Genomic DNA, 24172 nt, shown 5'->3' with positions numbered 1-24172 from the left:
ACACACACACACTGGCTCCATGCATCCTATGTTTATATCTTCTCAAACTTTGTATCATGTAGGGTTCTGGCTTTCCCTTTAAATTCCACATTTGAATATATACTATGTGTGGTAAATGTTATCTTCAGTTTTTTTCCTTTAATGCTTAATTATGGAAATGTGACCTAGAAAAGCTGTGAATAAGAAAGCTTAAATAGAAACCACTGCTGATTCATTATTTATTTGGCAAATATTGAGTAGTGACTTCTATGACCAAGATGCTATGCAAGGCAATGAAGATAATAGTACAAGTTTCTAGGGCCTTCACTTGCCCACGGGATAGTAGGAGTCTCAGAAAGATTTACAGATGAAAGTAATTCCTCAGAGACCATATCTGTTGGATACATCTATTTCTGTGGCCTAAGTATGACATGTGGCATATAGTAAGTGCTCAATAAATGATAAATGATAAATCAGGGGCATTATAACAATATTTACAAAGTTCTACATGAGAGTTCAATTAAGGTCATGGAATTTTACGCCAAAATTTAGGATGACACTTTTCATTCCCTTTATTTATCCACTTTGTACCCAAAATATAAGGTAATATTTTATCCCTGAAATAAAATGAAATAGTCATATATCTAGTTTATTTTAAAAATGACATTTTGCATATCAAAATGCCTGGCACAATGCCTGAAAACAAAAGTAGAAATTCAAGTAATATAATGTCTTCAGTTTTTCCTTTCCCATTTGTTACTTTCTTTCACTCTCTCCTTTCACTTAAATTTAATTCTGAGATGGACTTAAGTGTTATAGGTCCTAAAATTTATATACTTTTGAGGACCCCTTTTGAAAAATATAGTATGATGGAATGAAAGTTTGGTACAAAACTGAGTAGGGTAAGAAAATAAATCACAAAAGACTACATTTTAAAAGCTGAAAGCTATTACAAAGATTATAATATCTGGAGAAATACTAAAGTATTTTAGCTATTTGATTAATTTCATTTCTTTTGCCTTATTTTGCATTTATATTCTATGAGCACACCTCTTCATCTTATAACAATTGTAGATAAGATTCATGAAGTACTTCAATAAGATAGGTCTTAAAGGAAGAAAAGAGTTGACCAAATTTAGAAATGAGAAAATAGGTTTTTTTCAAGAGAGCATAAAATAAAAAAAGAAAAGATCAGCCTAGTTAAAGATCAAGGGGGAACTTAGCAAATGGAAAAATCTCTTAAAAGCTGGTTATAGTGGATGGAATGAGTGACAGGTGATAAAATAGAATATTGGGTTGGAACCAGCAAAGGGCTTTGAGCACCAAAGTAAAGACTTTGGATCCATCCTGTAGATATTGAGGAATCCATCCCTAGAGGTTATAAGAAGGGAAATGGTAGGAGTAGATGCAAGGCACTTGAATGGTGTGCCTCGGTTACATGATTTAGGTCATGGCTTTGAAGATGAAGAGAAAGAATGGAGACTTAGGAGGAATTCCCACTGAGTAGTGAAGGGCCCCAGTGGGTGAGAGCCAGGGTGCTATACTGAAGAGAAGTAGTAGGCAAGGGTAAGTCATTTTCCATTTCTCAAGATTTTAGGAGGCAGATGCAGACACTCCCAAAGAGAACAGTTTGTAGCTTTTACTACTAAAAAGTCTAATTACAACTTGGTTTTTGAACTGATTTTTTAAATGAACTTGTTAAATCTCCCAAAGCACAGTATCTAAAGTCATTGTCACCTTGTGGTTCATATAAAACTTTCACACAAGTGTTTGTCCCTGCCTAGCTTGAGTAGTTTTCTCACTCTCATTAGATAGGTAAAGCTTCATAGTTGCTTTTCTATTTCTGTTTCAGCTAAAGGAACCAATGTTCCTGCATTTTTCCCTGGGAAATCTTTACCTTGGAAAGACATTATGAACAATTTTGGACTTCATTACTTTTCCCATAAGAATTATCATTGAACTTGGTATTTTCTAGTAGATGTGATTATTTACAATGCATAAGTATCTTACACTAGTTTGTATCTTTCCTGTTAACTCTGCTTTCATTACCAATCTCTATCAGTTAAGATTAGGATTAGCTCTGTGTTGCACAGACTTATTTTCCCACATAAATGGCAGACCTAGGACATTGAATGTGTGACTGGTGTCACTGCTCCACAAAGTCCTTGGAGACCCAATTCCTTCCAGCTCGCCTGCTACCACTCCCCTAGAAGTAGCCCTTGTTCTCATGGTCTAGGCAACAGCTAGGCAAAGGGTTGAGATCAGGGCAAGAGACACTTATGAGTTGTCTTTGGGGAAGGAGGCTTCATGCATACAGAGACCCTTCTGCCTACATCTTATTGGCTAGTACTGAATCTGTAGCCACAGCTAGCTGCAAGTTATATAGGGAAATAGCTAAATTATCTATTTATTTTGCAAGAGGGTAAGAACAGTTATTAGGAGAAATTAAACTTGAAATGGAAGAAGGGGGGAATAGGATATTTTGGACAGGTAACCACATTAAAGAGAGAGGAAGGCTTTGCTCATATGGTGTTTTACCTGGGTTATCTCTTTGAACCTGTTTGCCCTTCTAAAGATTAGGATGATCATCCTGTTCTGAATTCTTCTTAATGTTTGTGGTGGCAGGTCAAATACAATAATGGATTTATAAGCACTTTGAAAATTGTGTTGCACAAATATGAAGTATTATTTTTTAAAAGTACTAAATAACCTTCTGAATATAAATTCAATATTACTAGAGTGATATATGAGTATTTACATCAGACCCTATGCTAACCTTATTTGACAATCGGAAATCATATATTAATGACAAATAACTCATAATATAAGAGAGGCCACATCTCTGTTTATAAAACACTTTCAAGAACATGATGATGCATTTGATTATTCTGTCAGTTTTGTGCAGTGAGGATTAGTATGCCCATTTTACAGACAGAAAAACTAAAGCAGAGAGGTTAAATGAATAGCTCAACATAAAGCTTCTATGTGGTGGGTTTAGAAACTATGTTGTCTGGAAGTCTCACACATTTTTGTAACCTTGCTGCTTGAATCCTTTTATGCCAACTTCTCGTTGCCCATTGGGAAAGTCCAGATCTCTAAGATGAGAATGCCAGAGTCCCAGTTATTTATCCCTACCTTATCTACATGGTGTTCTTTTCCATTTCTTCCCAATATGAAATAAATCCTCCAATCTGCCAGTCCCTTCCTGTACACACCCATTACACTGTAGAGCCACCTAATTTACTGCCCCACTAAATGTTCTTTTGTCCCTGGCTCACTCAACTGCTGTCCTTTCTTTAGGTGTCAACTCAGGTCCCATCTTCTGTGTAAGACATTTCCCGATTACTTCATTCCACACAGACCTTCCATTTTCCTGAACTCTGTAACACAGAGAATATATATAGAATGCATATATTACATTTAATTATAGACAAAAATTATACACTGTATCAGATGATTCCATATGTCTTAGCTTTCTTTCCCCAAGTTACCTTAAGGTCTTGTACTTCTTAAGTTTTTTCAGTAGCACAAGGACAGTGGTTAGAACAAAGGAAGAAGTCTGGCATTTGTTACAAAGATCATACTTTATTAGCAATTTTTACTATAAACATGTTCCACTATTGAAAAAATTGTGGTTTAAATTACTTGTTAAAAAACAAACATCTTATATTACGTGGTTTGAATGTTGTTCGTTTTGTGGAGGGGAGATCTTGAATTCTCAGATCCAGGTGGGGCCCTTAGAAACCTTCTAATGTAAACCCTTCATTACAGATGAGTTTATGTGGTTTACCTGGAACCACGTAGTGGTGGTGCAGAGACAAGAAGGGTGAGTTGGCCTCACCCTTAGACATTCATTCTCTCCCCCTCTCCCTCTCCCTCTTCTTCTCCCTCTCCCTTTCCATTTTGGTTCATAGTTTTTAATTCCCAAAAGAGTTATCTTAATAAGTGAGATGATTTATTCAAAAGGTCACTGATCCCTTTCTTCTCTGTCTTTTTCCTTTCTAGCCCTCTTCAACCTAATTCCCGTGGGCCTGCGTGTGGTGGCCATCCAAGGGGTGAAGGCCAGCCTCTATGTGGCCATGAATGGTGAAGGCTATCTCTACAGCTCAGTAAGTCCCTTTGTTTGTGTGTGTGTGTGTGTGTGTGTGTGTGTGTGTGTGTGTGTGTGTGTGTATGAGAGAACTGGCATTGGAGTGACCATCATTCCATTATTTCAGGGGGGAAAAAGTGGCAGTTGACATAATTTTATATTCTCTGAGCCAGTATGTCAGGGTTATTATGAAGATTTTATAATTCAGAATGTTACAAACGTCCTGTTGAGAAAGAGCTAGTTACTTTCCTGCAATGTAAATTCTCTTCATCTAGCTTCCACTTCTGGAGGATAATCTATTTTTTGAATTTTACCTTTCTGTTTAATGTAAGAGATGAGTCATTTTTCCTTTCTCCTGTTGCCTCTTCTTCAAGCACAGAGGATGGTTTGGGAAGCTAGATTCTTTAGTTTGTCTGGGAGTCTTCTCTGTCTATGGAGGAAGAACTTTGAAAATAGATTATGCTTCTGTTGTATTTAATGAAATCTGTGCAGTACCTAATGGGTCAGATTCCTCGGGTAACTGGTTACTTTGAAGGCAATGTGAATGTGTGGGCTGAGCTCTGGTTTAAGGCCTGGGATATTTAAGTTTAATTTGCATTCAGTTACTCTGAAGTTATCCCTTTGGGCAAGTTACCTCCTCTCTTTGACTGAATTTCTGGACCTTTAAAATGATGTTGTCTGCCGAAACCGGTTTGGCTCAGTGGATAGAGCGTCAGCCTGTGGACTGAAAGGTCCCAGGTTCGATTCCGGTCAAGGGCATGTACCTTGGTTGCGGGCACATCCCCAGTAGGGGGTGTGCAAGAGGCAGCTGATCGATGTTTCTCTATCATCGATGTTTCTAACTCTCTATCCCTCTCACTTCCTCTCTGTAAAAAATCAATAAAATATTAAAAAATAAAATAAAATGATGTTGTCTAACGTCATTTTTTAATCTGAAGCTGATAAAATTAGGTAACATCAGTGGCTACATTATCAGCACTGACATGTTATAAAGAAGTTAATGATATTCTGATGCCTATCTCAATCTCAAGATAATAATTTATGCATTGAGAGAGAATGTGGCTGCACGGAACCTTGTGTATATATAATTTCTGTTCTCTTATAAAAGAGTTGTCTATTTGTAGTTCAAGAAGAAATATCCTTGAAAATCATGGCTACAGATTTCCACTCTTACTTTCTGTGTTCTCAGTAAATAACACAAGGTTATTCAGGAAGTTCACTTATGCCTACAAGATACTAAATCAATTATTGAATAACTGCCATTAAACTTTTTTAATATTCAGTTAAATGAATCTCTGGTATATTATGCTTGATATTAGTAATATATCTGTCATTCATAGTATAATTCTTTTTTTAAAACATATTTTTATTGATTTCAGAGAGGAAGGGAGAGGGAGAGAGAGAGAGAAACATCAGTGATGAGAGAAAAATCATTGACCGGCTGCCTCCTGCATACCCCATACTGGGGATTGAGCCCACAACCTGGGGATGTGCCCTGACTTGGAATTGAACCGTGACTTCCTAGTTCATAGGTTGATGCTCAACCACTGAGCAACACTGGCTGGGCCATATTAGAATTCTTAAAGTTACTGTTTTACTGTTCAACATATTTAGATCTAAATATGCTTTTATATACTAGATGTATACATATACATTTTTTAACAGTTTCTACTCAAAACAATACTTAAAGGTAAATATATTTTTGGTCAAAACAGTGGGCTCTCACTCTTGGTGTGCCATAATTCTAACAGTTCTTAATGTCCAGTTTGTGAGTCTGTGCTTTAAATGTAAAAATGAAAATAAGAAAAAGAAAGATAACAGGTTGTTATTTAAAATAATTTTAGTTTCTTAAACTTTAAAAAAATTGAATGTATTACAAGCTAAAACATGGAGATCATCCTAGGAATAATATGATTTAAGAATTTAATCAGTCATCAGGTCAACAGCTAAAGGTAGAGTATATTATGCTTATATTTATATTTAGAAGGTGATTATTTATTTATTTAAGAGGTTGTAATTCAGGTTGTAGTTCCATAGAAGCTGTAGAGTTTATTTCTCTGGACCAGAGTGATTTCCAAAGGTCTGGGAGAAGGAAAAACACAGAGAGTCTGACAGTGGTAGTATAGGCAGGAGGCAGTTGTGTAAGAGCCTGTGTGTGTGTGTGTGTGTGTGTGTGTGTGTGTGTGTGTGTGTGTGTGAATGTGTAGGGGGAGGAAGTGCGGAAGGGTCACCCTGTTGGATGCAATCCCAGAGTTCCTGGGAGGAGGCTGGATTTTCAGTATGAGATGACTAACCTTTATACTCTGCAGCATTTTCAGAGATGCATGGCTTGAGCTCATCAGATGAAGTTTTAAGAAATTCTTGCCAAGAGAATCTTACTGTAGGTGCTTTTTTTTTTTTTTTTTTTTTTTTTGTAAAGGAGCTAATAATGCCTTAGTAAAGCCAGTAGTCAGCTGTTGCTGAGTTCCCTGTTTGAGGTACCTAGAGTTTCAGTTTTCTTCTTCACTTAAATGAAACCTGCCTCATACCAAGAATTGCAATGCTTTTCCCTGTTTGTGGTCCTGCCAGGCTACTGGGAGCAATTTTCCTTTATAAGCATGGCATCACTGTCATCAATCATCAGGCCTCCTCCTTCCAAAATCACCCTCTTTCTGGATAGGACCAATAGGAGTAAATGTTGATTTTAAATTTTAAACAGGGGTATAGGTCTAAGAGGCTGTAATGGGGCAAAAAGGATCTAGTATGGGGGAGGCAGACCTGAAAGAGAATTGGGTGTCAAGGCTTTATCAGCTTCATACTGCTGCTGTCTGTGTGGTTTGCCTCAGCAGGAGAGCACTAATGCAGCCAGGAGCCCTGTGGTGAGTTAAAAACAGGCTGTTAACATAGGCTGTCCTGGGTGTTTTTGTATATATTAAGTTTTGAAGTTATTTGAAAAGCAGTTTCCTACTTTATGTGAAACAGTGTAGTTGAGCATACCAGTAAGGGCCATAACTGAGTATATGATGGGGAAGGAGAGAAGGGTGTGTGACCCAAGATGTCCTAGAGAAACAAACAGAGCATTCAAAAGAAATTCACAAACAGTATCATTTATCTAGTGCCATTTACCTAGTTTGTATTCATTTTTAGCCAGGAATTAATTTCCTTGTTACTTCTAAATTTCCTCTCACCAGGAGAGAGAAAGACAGAGTGATGTTAGGAAGTGCAGAGCTAAATTTTAAAGATCCATTCTGGAAAATGTATGTTTTAATAGGTGACTTTCATCCATATGTATTTAATGAGATTGTTAATGCATCTGTATTTGTTTGTATCATTATAGTTTATATATTTTTTGCTTCGATATTTTTCTTTATTTCCTTACATTGTTGGAACACTTTAAAAATTTTTTCTGCTACTTTGTAATGGTAGGTTATAATTCTACCCCTTTAATGGTTTACCCTTATTTTTAACATACACACATACATAAGTATATAGTTTGCTAAATATTTTCAGTGTTTCTGTTCTTCCAAACAGCTGACAGATCTGAGGGTGTTTTCTTGCTCAGTGAGCACCACCACCCTTCTTGGCAATTTGATTAGTTACACTTTAAAATGAAATCATATGCACGATAGGTTATTATTCTATAGCTAATAGTTAAACTTAATCATGTGCACGATAGGTTATTATTCTACAGCTAATAGTTAAACTTACCGATCTTTAAAAAAATTTTCTATGCACATCGTTTTTGTTTCTGTCTGTCTGTATCAAATTTGGCCCCTCTGAATTTTCTTCTAACTGAAAACTTTGCTTTGTGTGTTAAGGTTCACTTCATTCTGGTTCCATGAAAATGCCTTCCTGTCACCTTCCCTCTTGAATTATAGTTCAAATAGTTATACAATTAGAACAATATTTTTATATGGCCTTGACTTCTGGCATGTTACTGACCATGACAAGTGTGCTTCCAGTTTAATATTTTTTTATTTCCTTGGTAACCTACTAGGCTATGGGAACTTAAAAGATGTTTTTCTCTTTATACATCATGTTCTGCAAGTTCTCTATAATAATGTTTACTTGTGAATCTATTTTAATTTATTTTATTAGGAATTCAGCATTCCCTTCTAATTCAAAGAATCATAGTTTTTCACGTTTGGAAAATTTAAACTCTCAACCCATATATGTTTTATTTCTCATGTTTTCCTGTCTCTTGTGCTAATAATACTTAAATGACTTATATGGAAAACTTGCCAATTAATCTACTCTAAATTTTACGCCATCTGTTTTGTAATTTCACTATAATTTTCATGTTTGAATGTTTAATGGTTTCCGTTTAATATTTACCTGTTCCTGATTTATTGCCTCCTATTTTTATTATCTGACTCTTTTAAAAAACATTCATGAACTCATTTATCTTTCTGAGCACTATTATAATACTTTGTCAGACTTTTCCATAAGGTTAATTTCTTTTGTAATGAATTCATGTTTCAATTGTGGATTTTGTTGGCTGCCATTTTTAGAAGCGGATTCAGATTAAGTTAGAATTTAGAGTGAGTTCTCCATGTGTTTGGAATTTTGATCTGCAGGCACATATATCTCCCTCTTTTCCTGTCCGAAATCCACGTCTTCCTCTGACGTCTGCTCTCACTTCCTATCGATGTTTTGATTGTCTCTATCCAGCCTTCAGGGGCTCTAGTTTAGAGTAAGATGTTAAGAGTCATTTCAAGGCTCCAAGTGTAACATTGGGGTTAGGGAAGGAGGCCAGGGCTAGGGTGTGGCTTGGTCTAGGTCCTCTCATTCTGAGGCAATGTCTATCATTGCTTCTTGCCTAAAGTAGTAACTGCATATTTTATTTCAGCCTTTTTAAAAGTTGGAGCAGGAAAACTATCCCAGGTCCTGATGTGGCGCGGTAGCCTGCCTCTGGCCCTCTACTGTACACAGAGGGCTTTTGTGGACATTGACTTGAGCAGACCACAATTCTGGGTCACAAGGCCTCCTTCAGGACCTGAAGCTCAGTAGGCCTGCAGCTGGGACCTGCTCAATGCTTTGTGTTTCTATCCTATACAGGTGCTTAGCTTGCTTTGGTCGTGGCTATGTAATATAGGCCTTATATAGGGTGTCCCCCAGAAATGTATACACATATTTTGAATGATTATAAAGGTAGTGTTTATTAAATCACACGCTTTAACAGCTGATAGTTCAATTTTGAAAATGAAATGTATTTTAATAAATTACATATCCTATCTAATAATAGACAAATATGCAAATTGACCATACCTCCGACACACCCACAAGCCACGCCCACCATCCAATCAGAGCGAGTATGCAAAATAACCCAAACCAAGATGGCTACAGCTACAGAGAGCAAGGTTTCCTAGGTGACAGAGGAAGCCAAGCTTTCTGCCAGCCGTTGCAGGCCTAAGCCTCCACTCAAGCTACAAAGTTCCAATTATAGAAGGTAAACAAATTCAAACAAGTGGCGGCAGAATGGAGCTTGAGAGAGCAGGCCAGGGTTGCCGCCGGCAACAGGGGAAGCAAAGCTTTCCACACACCCTGGCCGGGCCCACCCACTTAAGACAACAAAGTTTCAATTATAACCCCAACACAAATGGCTGCCGGCCGCCGCGGAGGGAGCCCCAGGCTTGGCTCTGCTCCAGGCTACAAAGTTTCAATTGTAGAAGGAAAATAAATTCCAGCTACCAGGGCCTCCGCTGCATTGCCAGGGGGCGTGGCTGGCCTGCAAACCACCACAGGCCCATCTCTCAGGCCACCCCACGCCCCAAGGGAACCCCACCCTGATCCAGTACACCCTTCAGGGCAAACCAGCTGGTCCCCACCCATGCACCAAGCCTCTATCCTATCTAATAAGAGTACTATGCAGATTGATCATCACTGCAACACACAATATAATTGCCCCTATGTGGTCAAAGATCCTGCCCCCATGTGGACACAAGATAGCCACCACAAGATGGCCAGCAGGGGAGAGCAGTTGGGAGGCACCCGGCCTGCAAGGGAGGGCAGTTGAGAAGGACCAGGCCTGCAAGGGAGGGCAGTTGGAGGTGATCAACCCTGCAGGAGAGGGCAGTTAGGGGTAATCAGGCCGGCAGAGGAGGGAAGTTGGGGGCAAACAGGCTGGCAGCAGAGTGGTTAGGGGGTGATCAGGCTGGCAGGCAGAAGCGGTTAGGGGCAATCAGGAAGGCAGGCAGGCAAGCAGTTGGGAGCCAGCAGTCCTGAATTGTGAGAGGGATGTCCGACTGCCCATTTAGGCCCGATCCCAGGGATCGGGCCTAAACGGGTAGTCGGACATCCCTTGAGGGGTCCCAGATTGGAGAGGGTACAGGCTGGGCTGAGGGACAACCCCCCTCCATGCACAAATTTCGTGCACCGGGCCTCTAGTATGTAATAAATTACATATTACATAAATTTGTTATATATAAATATATATTAGGCCTTTTATATTTTATATTTATTCATCATTGCTATCTGTTTGGAGCAGAGAAAATGCATTATAGTTTGAACTCATGCCTCTTTTTGTTATTGTGATAAAAACACATATCGTAAAACGTACCATCTTCATAATTTTTACGTGTATGTTATGGTAGTGTTAACTATATGCACATTGTTATATGACAGATCTCTAGAACTTTTTCATGTTGTAAAACTGAAACTCTATACCCATTAAATAACAACTCCCTTTTCCATTTCCCTCAGCCTCTAGCAAACACCATCCTTCTTTCTGTTTCTGAGTTTGACTACTTTAGATATCTCAGATAGATTGAATTATGCAGTATTTATCTTTTTGTGACTATTTTATTTTACTTAGCATATTTTACTTTAAGGTTAATCCAATTGTAGCACATGACAGGATTTCCTTCTTTTAAAGGTGGAATATATTATTTGTATATACCACATTTTCTTTGTTATTCATTTGCTGATGGACATTTAGATTATTTTCATACATTGGCTATTGTGAATAGTGCTGAAATAAGCATGGGTATGCAAATATCTGTTTGAGATCTTGTTTCTATTACTTAGGATATATAACAGGAAATGGAATTGCTATATCATAAGATATTTCTGTATTTAATTTTTTGAGGAACCTCCATACTGTTTTCTATAGCAGCTGCATCATTTTACATTCCCATCAGCATGTACAAGTGTTACAATTTCTCCATATCAACACTTGTTATATATTTTTTTCTTTTAAAAAATAGTAGTCATCCTAACAGGATTGAATAATATATCTCATTGTGGTTTTGATTTCCTTAGGATTTGTAACTAGGCTAAAATTATTGGCTCTTTTTAATAAATAGTTTGATGCACTTAGCACACATATCACTGGTATTTCAGTGGCTAATGATTAAAATGTTTTGAAAAGGTTTATTTATTTTATAAACTAAAAACAATTATATTGATAATGTCTTAGCCTTGAATCAATTATCTCTATAATCTGAATTAGATTGCTTATCCTATATAATAAAAGCCTAATATGCAAATCAACCAAATGGCTGAACAAATGATGGGTGGAATGAGTGGTCACTATGATGTGCACTGACCACTAGGGGGCAGATGCTCAATGCAGGAGCTGCCCCCAGCCTGCAGGCCCCAGGCCAGTCAAGGCAGGTGCCAGCGGGAGGGCCCCCAATTGCCCTGCCGGTTGCCCTGCCGATCGGCCCTGATCGCCAGCCAGGCCTAGGGACCCTACCCATGCATGAATTTCATGCACTGGGTCTCTAGTAAACTAATAAATGTTTTATTTCAACTGAAGGATACACAAAATTCAAATAACATGAACATGAATTTTTATTGTTTAACACTCTCCTAACCCATTCCAATTATACTTGAAGCTAATCAGTGATAGTGACTTTTTAAAGTCAATCTATGTTCTGATGCATAAGTAATATTATAAGTTGTCATAAGAGTAGCTACACAGTGATAGCCATAGCAGCAGTATTAATGATTGTGCTAATGCAAATAATATAGTATTTTTAGTTTTTATTGTTTCTAAGTAGTTTTTAGATTCATATTTAATTGTTACAGAAACTGTGAGAAAGGACAGGAACTAACTACTAACCATTGATGAATAACTAAGGTTGTTTACTTAACCTTTTGCACTCGGATGTCAAGTGTGACTTGACACGGGCTAGCATTAGAATAAAGGAATCAAGAAAAAAGCAAGTGAGTGCAAAGGGTTAAATGAGCCCATCCTAGTGAGTAATAGACCTAAAACTTGATCTAGGTGTTAACTTCAAAAACTATGAGCTTTTGCCCGGCCATCATGGCTCAATGATTGAGCATCAACCTATGAACCAGGTGGTCATGATTCAATTCCTGGTCAGGTCACATGCCCAGGTTGCAGACTTGATCTTTAGTAAGGGTGGAAGGAGACAGCTAATCAATGATTCTCTGACATCATTTATATTTCTTTCTCTCTCTCTCTCCCTCTCCCTTCCTCTCTGAAATCATTTTTTTTAAAAAATATTAAAAACAAAACAAACTATGAGCTTTTAATAATACTGTGCTCTCCTTGGGCTTATTTATAAGAAAACATTTTCATTGTGGAGTGTTTCTCAATTTTTTCCTGAACTTTCATATGGTTTCATTTGGCTTTGCAATAACTCTGATATTATAATTATTACTGAGTGACAGAAGCTACACCTTGGAAAGAGAGAAATTAAGTGATTAAAATGAGTTCATTCTGTATAGGTGAGATAAGTCAAGAAAAAGGAACTTAGAGTTCAGTGTTCATTTATTTAATCAACTTGCTTATCCTATTTGCTGTTACAATTAAGGGCATGCTACTCTCTATATTTTTACAATGTAATGTCAAAAACATGATTCTTTAAAACCAGGGCAGCCTACCCCCTGGTTTATGATGGTTTTCATTAAAGCAGCAGTAACAATAAGAACGAGAGAATGCTTGATTGATTCATATCCTTTGGGCCATTTAGAATTCTATGGTCTGGTGCTTCAGCAAGAGTAGAAAATGTGAAGATTGCAAGAGGATTCTGAGTTTATATTGAAAAACTGTATGAAGAATTACTGAGAAACATGGAAGGGGTCTCTGAGGGAGAAGAAAAGAAAAGGTCAATATTGAGAGACATAGGGAGAATATATTTTATACCCACAAGGTGGACAACAGAAGAAAGTACTTTTTATTTTATTCCTAGTTTCTTTTGCTTTCCGACTATCACAGATTTCCTAAATTTCTCATCACTGAGGACCCAATACAATTATTCTGTTTCTGCAGCCAAAAATAACTTTCATATTTTGTACTTTCATAAGATATTTATCTGTATATTTCTTTTCTACTTTTTGTTAGGTTTATGCCCTGTTTATCCTGTCAGATGCAAGCTTCTTGATGTTAAGCATTATGTCTAATATAGATCAATATCTCCCACAGCACTGAAAACTTACCAGATAAAGGTACCTGTTAAAATCTTGTTGATTCTGTTGATGGATGCATTTCATGCAGTTTACCTCTGGTAATATTCCATTGGCCATCTGGTCTTTATGATTTTGTAATAATTTTCCTGATTGTGATTCTACACACTTTCTAGCTCATTTAACTCATTCAAATTTGAATAGGATATAACTGTCTTGTTAAAATATGGAAAGTTTGGTAAAGGAATCACATTGTTCAGACTTCTCTGCATTGAGGCTGATACTGTGTTGTAGTTTTATATTGTTGTCATGTTCTCCTTTTTTAACTAAGAAGGGCTTCTAAAAGAGAGGTGGGATAGAAGCAAAGATTGGCCAGGACATTTTCTTGTGAAGCCACTGGTCATTACAGTTCATCTCTCAGTGAAAGATTTCCACTCCATGTTGAAAATAAATAGCAGATTTTTAAAGCATGTATAGAATATAGGTACAAAATGCTTGCTTTGGAATTTGAGTTTTCTCATCAACTCACTCTCTCATGGAATATTCTGAAATTTGAGGTATATGCAAACTATTTCTTGGGAAAAGTGGTATCTCTAAAAACTCCCTAATATTGAAGGACAATAAGAGGTCACCTTAGCCATTAATGCCAAATTAATCATAGAATGTGGAAGTTAATGGCACCAGAATAGAGAGAAGTCAAAGGCCAAATCACAACTATGGTTCAGTAATTAGATTGTTAATATTCAGTTTAGGTCATTTGCATATTTCTGTTCTTCCATATAATCATGGTTTCCTTGAATTTTATAACATTTCTTTCTCAATTCAGGCTAAATTTTGGCTATTGCTTATTTTATCTATGTCGTTTTATCCTCATATATATTAATTAGCTGAAGTGGAGTATTCTTTTCAACTAAAAATAAAGAAAATATGGAATCCTGCCAGTCCAAGAATCTGGCATTTGTTCTTTGCAAACATGTGACATGATTATTTTATTAGAATTACTAGGGACCCAGTGCATGAATTCATGCACCTTGAAAGGAACTGTGGGCCACAAGGCTGCGGTGGGCACAGGGGCAGGTCTTGGCCCATCCTCCTCGCTCCCTCCAGGCCCCTCCCACCGTGGCCCCTGGTCCCCTGTCTGCCTGTAGCCCTGCTCCTGCCAACACCACTCCCACACGCTGACGCCACCAGCCCGCTCACACCCATTGAAGGCGTGGAGCAATTGGGGCCAGCACCAGTTGCGGGTGCGAGCGGGGCCAGCGCCATGAGTGGATGTGAGTGGTGGCTGCTGCCCCAATCACCCTTCAGGAGCAAGGGGAGAAGTCCTCAGGGGCGATCAGGGCTGGAAGCTGCCATTCACACCCACTCATGGCGCCGTGCGATCAGGGCTGGCACCAGGCACCGGCAGTGGGTGCGAGCGGTGACTCTAGTGCCAGCAGCAGGTGTGAGTGGGGCCCGTGTCGGCAACAGGTGCGAGCACCAGGCAGGACTGTGGTGCATGGAAGCAAAGAATTTTCAGTAACCACCAGAGGCTTGCCTTGATGACAGCGACTGGCGCCCCGCTTTGGTCTGGTGTTCCCACTCACCTACTCCAGCATCCTGCCTCGGCCAATGCCCACCATGTTCTGCGCTCTGCTCCCTGCTGCTGATACCTGCTATGTTCTGCGTGCAGCCCCTGGTGGTCAGTGCTTGTCATAGCAACCGGTGGTTCAGTTGTCCGGTTTTTCTGCAGTTCAGTCTATTTGCATATTAGCCTTTTATTATATAGGATGTTGCCTTTCTTTAGAAGGAATCAACAGGTCATTAGTTATACTTTCAGTGAGGATTGAATAATATAAGCATACATTTTTATCTTATTATGATGTTTTCAGCTGTAGGTAGTGTTGGTTTTATTCCAGGAGTTTATAACTTCTGGAAAATGTTAATACTTTAGCTCCAGGGCTAGCCTTAGTTATTAAAATTAACATATGTGTTTGTAATAACATTTTTCATTGAAACATAAAAGCAGGATTAAGCTTCTAAGAGCAGCACTAATGAGGATCTTCAGTTGAATCATTTGAAAATGGTACTAAATTTTATATTTTTACTTTCTATATTACCCTTAGAAAAATTAGGCCGATGTGTAGTCATATATCCAAAATTTCTAGATTGTGTTTCTGTAGTCATTAGAAAATTAGGTAATATTAGACAGTATTTAAGAATGCGAGCTTTAGAAATAAAGCCTAGCTCTGTAATGTACTTTTTTTAGTGCCATTACAGACTCAGTTTTCCTGTATGTAAAATGGAGATAATAATGAAAATGCCAGCTATCTAGGATTATAATGAGGGTTAAATGAAATGATGCATGTCAAGCCCTGGCACTGCCTAATACCTAGTCCACTCTCAGTGTTAGCTGTAAGTAGCAGCAACAGCCGTAGTAATAATAACTACATTGAAGAAGACACTCAGTGTATCGTCAATCGGTTTTTTACCATCAATTCATGAAGTTCATGTAGGGTTAAGTCTACTCTTAGTTTCAGTAGTGACTACTGGTTTGCCTAATCCAATATCTTCAGCCACCCTGCCCATTCAAGGTTGGTTACAGAGTATTTGAGTATTTCTCATTTAATTAGAGTCTATTAGCTTCAGGCCCCAAACTTGACTTGATCTGTTGCAAGAGAGTTGCCTTTAAAAACATATCCACACACACACAAAAACCAACAACTGAATTTAGAGCTGAGAGGATAAAAGGATGACAGCCTCTTTAAAAGCACAAGGAGAAATCCTGTCTTGGAATGACTCCAACATTCAGAGGGCAGGAGGTCTGGGTGAAAAAATGGAGAAATCAGGTCTTGTTCACCTCCTGTAAAGCTGTACATGAAGACATACCTGAAGCCAGCCTTCCCTCTGAAGTTTTCAGTTTCATGAGCCAATAATTCCTCTTCTTGTATGAACCAGTTTGAGTTGTATTTTGCTTTAACCTTATAAACTAATAAAGAGATGAACTAATTTTCAGAGTAGTCAGATTTTCCAAGAAAGCTAAAGTTTCATTCTCTCCATGTTCTCCATGTTGTTCCTGCTGAAAGATTAGCCACTGGCCTCCTTCAGAAGAGTTCTGACGGTACAAGGCTTCCTGGTCTAGCCTGATTCCCCAAGCAGAGTCCCTGTCCTTATTCTGCTTTCCCTTACCTGCTCTCCAAAACCAATGTAAAAGATTAGTAATTATTATATGGAAATATATTTTTTTGGTTTGTGATAACAAAACAAAAATTAAAAGATATGGATCAATCTTTCTTCAATACCTTCCTCCCCCCCAAGTATAAGCCAGTTTTTCAACTTTGGGGAACTTCCCTTCTTAAAACTATTTCCTTATATTTCTCAGCTGGAGTGAAATACACTACATAAATATGTTTGCAGGCCATGAGTTTCATAGCCTTCGGGGACAGGAAAAGAAGGAAATTATGAGTGCTGAATTCAAAGGGAAAATCAAAAGGTTTTCAATTGAGACTTGAGTGGAATGTAGATGTGGTGAAGCAGAGAAACACAGGCAGGTCAGTCTTATGACCAGGTCTGCAGGGAAATTGGCTCTTTGAACATACAGCCTTGTGAAAGAGAACATTAAAAAACAAAACACTGTTCTAAGCTGCCAAGTGAGAGCAATGGCAGGCAGGGACAGATCACAGAGTGCTATATTTTGAGGAGACTTCAAGCCTATGGCCTACTGCATTTATGATGCACCTAAAGTTTATTTCTATAACACACAATATTTAGATCTAGTAGTTAAAGTGGGGAAATGGATTAGATGCATTGAAATGGATATGTCAAAAGTGACATACACTGAGTGGCCAGATTGTTATGATCTCTGAACGCATAATAATCTGGCCACTCTCTCTCTCTCTCTCTCTCTCTCTCTCTCTCTCTCTCTCTATATATATATATATATATATATATATATATATATATATATATATCTATATTAGAGGCCCAGTGCATGAATTCGTGCATGGGGGGGGTCTGGCCAGCCTGGCCAGGAGGAGGGGACATGGGCAGTTGGCCGGCCTGCCTGCTGGTCGAACTCCTGGTCAAGGGACAATTTGCATATTAGCCTTTTATTATATAGGATATACACTGAGTGGCCAGATTATGATGTGTTCAGAGATCATAATAATCTGGCCACTCAGTGTATATTTCAGGCACCTCCAACTGGAAAGAACTTTTATTTTGAGGCCACTGAGAACATTAGTCTCCCATTAGGTAACTATATATCATAGTTCCAGTTTATGCCTGATGTCTTATGGTGATTAATGAAAGTGCCTATTTGATTCTTAGAAAAGCCCTGGATTAAGATGTGGGCAATAAATATGTAGTCACTTTACACATGATCCTGTGTATATGGCTATGTAATAATAGAGGCCCGATGCATGAAATTTGTGCAAGAATAGGCCTTCCTTCCCCCAGCTGCCAGCACCAGCTTCCCTCTGGCACCCGGGACCCGGGCTTCCCTGGCTTCGTCTGGAAGGTCGTCCGGAAGGATGTCCAGTCTAATTAGCATATTACCCTTTTATTATTATAGATGACTCAGTGGGCCATCTGAGGTGTCATGATATGCACAAAATCTCAGTAATTTGAAAATTTCCTCACATGATTTTACTTCCCAAGACCAACTGTTCATGGCAACATTCTTAAGTTCACTTTCCTGTATCAACCAGGAATTGAGCTTAGCTATGAGTAGAAGAGACACGCTTAAAAGTGGTTTAAAGGAACCAGAGGCTCCTGTTTTCTCATATAACCAGAAGTCTGGAGATAGACAGTTATTGGTGTTGGCTCATTGATTGGCTCAATAGGCCCATGAGGGCCAAGGTATCTACATTTACTTGGCTTTTTTCTTGTGGTACAAGATATCTCCTATATCACCAGCTAATATGAACGTTCTGGGCAGTAGTACAAAGGGGCACAGAGAAAGAGATGGTGCCTTTGTCCAGAAAACACATTTTCCCAGAAGTTCCAATGATGTCCATTTAGGGACAGAACTATGCCATGTGATCACTTCTAGGTGGAAAGAGCAGAGAGAAATGTCTGGGTTTTTAGTTTTGTTTTTCACTTTAAGCTACTTATATTGTTGTATCCATGAAAACCAAGGTTCTGTTAATAGGAAGGGGAAAGTGGATATTGGTTAGGTACCTGGCAACTGCCAGACCTCTCCAGACTGAAATTTAAGTGGACAGAGTGTAAACCTTTAAGACGAGAGAGAGAGAGAGAAAGCGCGCACGAGAGAGAGAGAGAGAGAGAGAGAGAGAGAGAGAGAGCGAGCCCGGACCCATATGGTTCAGTGGCTAAAGCATTGGCCCACACACCAAAGGGTTGGGAGTTCAAGGGCATGTACCTTGGTTCCTTGGTTGCCAGTTTGATCCCCAGCCCCTCTTTCGCCCTTCCACTGTCTCTAAAAAATCAATGAATATCTTCAGGTGAGGGTTAACAATAACAACAACAAAAAAAGATGAGAAAGAGAGAGGGAGAGGGAGCAGATTGAAGAATAGATATTTATGTGTAGTCTCCTCATTGGGTTGCATACAATCTTTTGAGTCACTATAAATAGGTGAAAATGTATGAATTCAGAAGAGACTGGAGGCCGTAAAGAATACCTGTTTGTTTGTTTTTTCATATCCAGGTGGATTAGAACTCACCTGAGATTTGAGGCAGGAACTTTCTGCTTGTTGCATTTTCATGGCACATTGATAGATAGTTCCTCTGAAAGTTCTTTTTATAGCTGGGGTGAAGATGAATAAGTATTACTACTTCAACTTCCATTCTTCTATTTTACTGGATATGAAAAGATCTTTCTGTGGGGAACCATAAGTAGTAGTGAGGGAACTGAAAGCTACAAAGGAAAAGGACATCATATTGACTTTGTATGGGTGTGTTTGCCTGTGGTTTCTAGAGAGCTGCCTGAAAATCTAGGAATCAGAAGCTTTTCATGCTTCCATTTATCCAATACTTTACTACCTATTTATTTAGAATTGTTAATATGACATACATTGTCTTAGGTATCCTATATAATAAAATGCTAATATGCATATTGTCCCCTTGACTGGGAGTTCAGCCGGGTGTTCAACCAGGGGGCATACTGGCCGGCCAACCACCCACAGCACCTCTCCACAGCTGGCCCAGCCTGATTGGCCCTGATCAGGGCAGGCTGGCTGGACCCCATCCATGCATCAATTCATGCACCGGGCCTCTAGTTGAAAATAAAATGTAAAACACTTCCCCTGTAGTGGGAGCGCAAGACCTGAAAACAAAAATATAAAAATTTATAATTTAGCATTAGTACTATGAAAGAGATATGTATATTTTTGTAATCTATAATAATAAAAGGGTAATATGCTAATTAGACCAGACTCTTCCAGACATTATTGCAGACATCCTTTCTGACAAAGCCAGAGTCGGAGGGAAGCCAGCCCGGGTCCCGGGTGCCTGCGGGCAGCCCGAGGACGGAAGCAGCCTGGGCCCCAGGTGCTGGCTGCTAGAGGGAAGCTGGTGCCGACAGCCTGGGTCCTGGGTGCCAGAGGGAAGCCAGTGTCGGCAGCCGGGGGAAGGAAGGCCTACTCTTGCACGAATTTTTTTGCATTGGGCGTCTAGTATAGAATAATAGAGGAAACTAATTTAGAAAGCATTGCCATGAAAATTTGTTTAAGGAGATGATATTCAGGCAAAAACCTAAAGAATGAAAAGAAAGAAAATCAGACATTAAACCAGGGGACAAGTGATACCAGCAGAGGGAAGAATAAGGGCAAAATTTTCATAGGAACAAAATGTTTGTAAACCGTACTGGTTTTCAACCCTTTTGTCATATTTCTTGCATCTGAAGCACCAATTCTCATAGTCATTCATTTTTATTTGCTAATCTATTTGATTTAAACTATTTTCATTTATATCGTGTGGAGTAGTATTATAGGTGCTCTAATCATCAGAAAGGAAAAGGGCTATCACTGTGCTTTCATACCATAATAGAAGATTGACATTATTTAGGGTCTTAAAAGAAGGAAGCAGGATTATAGAAACATGATACATGTTAGTCTTGGCATTATATATATATATTTTTAATTTTAAAATTTGCATTAACTCTCATCATGAATTTATGTTATTTGTGCTATTCAAGTATTTTGACTCTTTTTACATAGAATCCAGGAATAAGTTATCTTTTTTAAAAAATTTGTATGCTATTTAATAAAATGCTTTCTTTATTACAAATATCCCTAAAGGATTTTCAAGAACTTCCTTAGTTATTTCAATAAAAAGACTTCGTTGGCATTGTCTTAATACCTTGAAGTCTGATTAATAGCATGTTGCCAATTGGCCATCTGTATGTCCTTTTTGGAGAAGCATCTATTCATGTCCTTTGCCCATTTTTAAAGTGGATTGTTTGTTTTTATGGTGTTGAGTTTTATAAGTTCTTTATAAATTTTGGATATTAACTCCTTATTAGATGTATCATTGGCGAATGTGTTCTCACATTTAGTGGGGGTTGTCTTTTCATTTTGTTGATGATTTCCTTTGCTGTGCAAAAATATTAATGTTTGATGGAGTATCAGTTGTTTATTTTTTATTTTATTCCCTTTGCCTGGGGAGATACATTAGAAAAAATATTGCTATAAGAAATGTCCAAGATTTTACTACCTGTGTTTTCTTCTTGTATTTGTATGGTTTTGAGTTTAACATTTTTAAGTCTTTAATCCATTTTGTGTTTATTTTTGTGTATGGTATAAGAAGGTGGTCTAGTTTCAATTTTTGTGCATGCAACTGTCCAATTTTTTCAACACCATTTATTTGAATAGGATATTTATTTCCCACTGTATGTTCCTACCAATGTCATCGCAATAAATTCAATAAAAACAGCATGTTGCCAAAGAAAAATTATTTTAAAAGCCTACACTACATATAAAGAAGTAACTCAGAATGGATCATGGATCCTAGTGTAAGAGTTAAAACAATAAAACTCTTACAAGGACGCATAGGGGTAAATTTTCATGCCATCAGATTAAGCAGTGATTTTATAGATATGACACCAAAAAGCACAAACAACAAAAGAAAAATAAATGTTTGCTTTCATCATAATTAAAACTTTTGTGCTTCAAGAGACACGATCAAAGAAGTGAACAAATAACACAGAGGAGGGGAGAAAAGTTGGCAAGCCATCTACCGGATAAAGCACATGTATTTAGAATACATGAAGAGCTCTTACAGCTAAAAGTAAACAGATAACCCAACTAAAAGTGTGTGAAGGATCTGAACAGATATATTCCAAAGAAGACATACAGATAGTCAATAGCCATATGAGAAAATGTTCAATACTGTTAGCCATCAAGGAAATGAAAACCTAAACCAAAAGAAGATACCACCTCATACCCACTAGGATGGCTGTATTAAAAAGATAGATAATACCTGGCTCGTGTTGCTCAGTGGTTGATCATTGACCCAAGAACTAAGAGGTCACCGGATTCCTGGTCAGGGCACATGCTGGGTTGTGGGCTTGATCCCCAGCAGGGAGTCTGCAGGAGGCAGCCAATCAATATTTCTCTCTCCCATTGATGTTTCTATCTCTCTACTCCTCTCCCTTCATCTTTCTCTAAATCAATTAAACCATACTAAGAAAAGATAGATAATAACAAGGGTAGGTGAGGACATGGAGAAAAAGCAATCCTCATACACTGCGAGTGGGACTATAAAAAGATGTAGTCCTTCTAACTGCCTGGCAGTTTTTCAGAAGTTTAAACATAGAGTTACTATATGACCTAGCAATTTCACAACTTGGTATACATCCAAGAGAAATGAAAACATGTTCACACAAAAAAATTTTTTGTATACTATTAGTAACATTATTCATAATCACCAAAAAGTGTAAAAAAATGCAAAGGTCCATCAAGTAATGAAAGGATAAATAAAGTATGGCATATGCATACAATGGAATATTTGGCAATAAATAGGAGTGAGGTACTGGTACATGATACAACATGGCTAAACCATGAAAATATTGCTAAATTAAAGAAGCTGGCCCAAAAGGCAACATATTGTATAATTCCATTTTTATGAAATGTCCTGAATAAACAATTCCATAGAGACTGAAAGTTGATTAATGATTATATAGTACTGAATGGGGATGGGTCACTGCTAAAGGGAGAGTGGTTGCTCTTTGAGGTAATGAAATGTTCTAAAGATTATTATGATGGTTGCACAACTCTGTGAATATACTAAAAACCATTGAATTGTACACTTTGAATGGGTGAACTCAATGGTATGTGAATTTTATCTCTATAGTGCTCTCATTAAAAACACTAATTCTATTTAAATATCAATTTAATCATGATTTAATAGAGGTTCAAAAGTAAATAAAATTATTTTCCCTAATGGATTCATGATGCATTAATTGAATTACATGTTTTGTTTGTTTAAAGTAGCACAAAGGTGTGAATTTCCTCACAATTGGAGAGGTGTGACAAAATGTTAATACCCTGGTGTGGGAACAAAAGTGGAAAAGGAGTGAAAACAGTAGAATTTGTGTTTTCATTGTGAACTGTATCCTACACATGTAAACACCATTAATTTTGTCCATAAAATACCGGCTATGAGAGAAGAGTTTGAAAGGAAGATTAATATTTGCTAGGACTGGCGGTATTTGAATTTATGCACCAAGTTGGACTTTTAAATTAATTTTGTCAGGGCTTTAAAAATTTATACATATCTGTTAATGAGGTGTTACATTGGGATAGGTATCTGCTTAAATCATAAAATATACTTTTTCTTCCTTTATTTGTTTCAATTTTAAAATGTTCTGTGATATTTTCTTAAATATTTATAACTTAAAATTGCATCTTGGGGTTATTTAATGAAAAAACGGTATAGAAATATAATTATCTATTTAGTAATGCACATCTTAGTGCCTTGCAGTAGTGCATATTACTACTTTATATACATTTGGAAACTTATTGTGCAGTTTTAAATATGACTATTTTAAATAGGCTTTAACAGAATTTGAAACCCATATAAATATTTAAAGAAAGTAACATACAGATGTGATTTTTATAATTAAATACTTATTTTTATTGTACCCATATTATGATCAAACTAGAAGCCTGGTGCACGAAATTCATGCACTCAGAGGTGGAGGGTCCTCAGCCTGGCCTGCGCCCTTTCGCAGTCTGGGAGCCCTCCCGGGATGTCCAACTGCCAGCTTAGGCTCACTTCCCTTTAGTTGGACATTCTTAGTACTGCCACGGAGGTGGGAGAAGCTCCCGCCACCACCGCTGTGCTCACCAGCTGTGAGCCCGCTTCTGGCTGAGAGGCTCTCCCCCTGTGGGAGCGCACTGACCACCAGGGGGCAGCTCCTGCATTGAGCGTCTGCCCCCTGGTGGTCAGTGTGTGTCATAGCCACTGGTTGTTCCACTGTTTGCATATTAGCCTTTTATTGTATAGGATTTGCATATTAGCCTTTTATAGTATAGGATTACTTGAAGATCATCTCAAACAAACTGAAATAGCATGCAGTTGACAGGCCACATGTATCTTCTCATCTCAGTTGAGCTTGTTTCACCTTTGAACATCATTAGACATAACAAGCACATCTTATGTCATAATAGTAGAAGTCTATTTTGTGAAAAGTGGCTATTAATCCAGCTTTTATCTCATGACATTGTCACAATTACTTTACCATTCCTCTTTTGTGTTTATTACAGCATTCATTATGTCTGTTTTCAAGGCCAGTGACTGGGTCAATCA

General features: G+C 38.0%; 1 protein-coding gene across 2 annotated transcripts in view; it reads left to right on the top strand.

Moving 5' to 3' along the window:
* The window catches only part of FGF12 (fibroblast growth factor 12), a 364984-nt gene that overhangs the window by 171464 nt on the left and 169348 nt on the right, over positions 1–24172 (top strand). For both annotated transcript variants that reach the window (XM_008151606.3, XM_008151605.3), the window contains exon 3: positions 3985–4088. In XM_008151606.3, coding sequence (XP_008149828.1) covers positions 3985–4088 — 104 coding nt within the window. The remainder of the gene's footprint in view (positions 1–3984; positions 4089–24172) is intronic.

Source organism: Eptesicus fuscus, chromosome 3 (genome assembly GCF_027574615.1).
Source record: "Eptesicus fuscus isolate TK198812 chromosome 3, DD_ASM_mEF_20220401, whole genome shotgun sequence".
Taxonomy (NCBI): Eukaryota; Metazoa; Chordata; class Mammalia; order Chiroptera; family Vespertilionidae; genus Eptesicus; species Eptesicus fuscus.
This window is presented reverse-complemented; position numbering and strand designations above follow the sequence as displayed.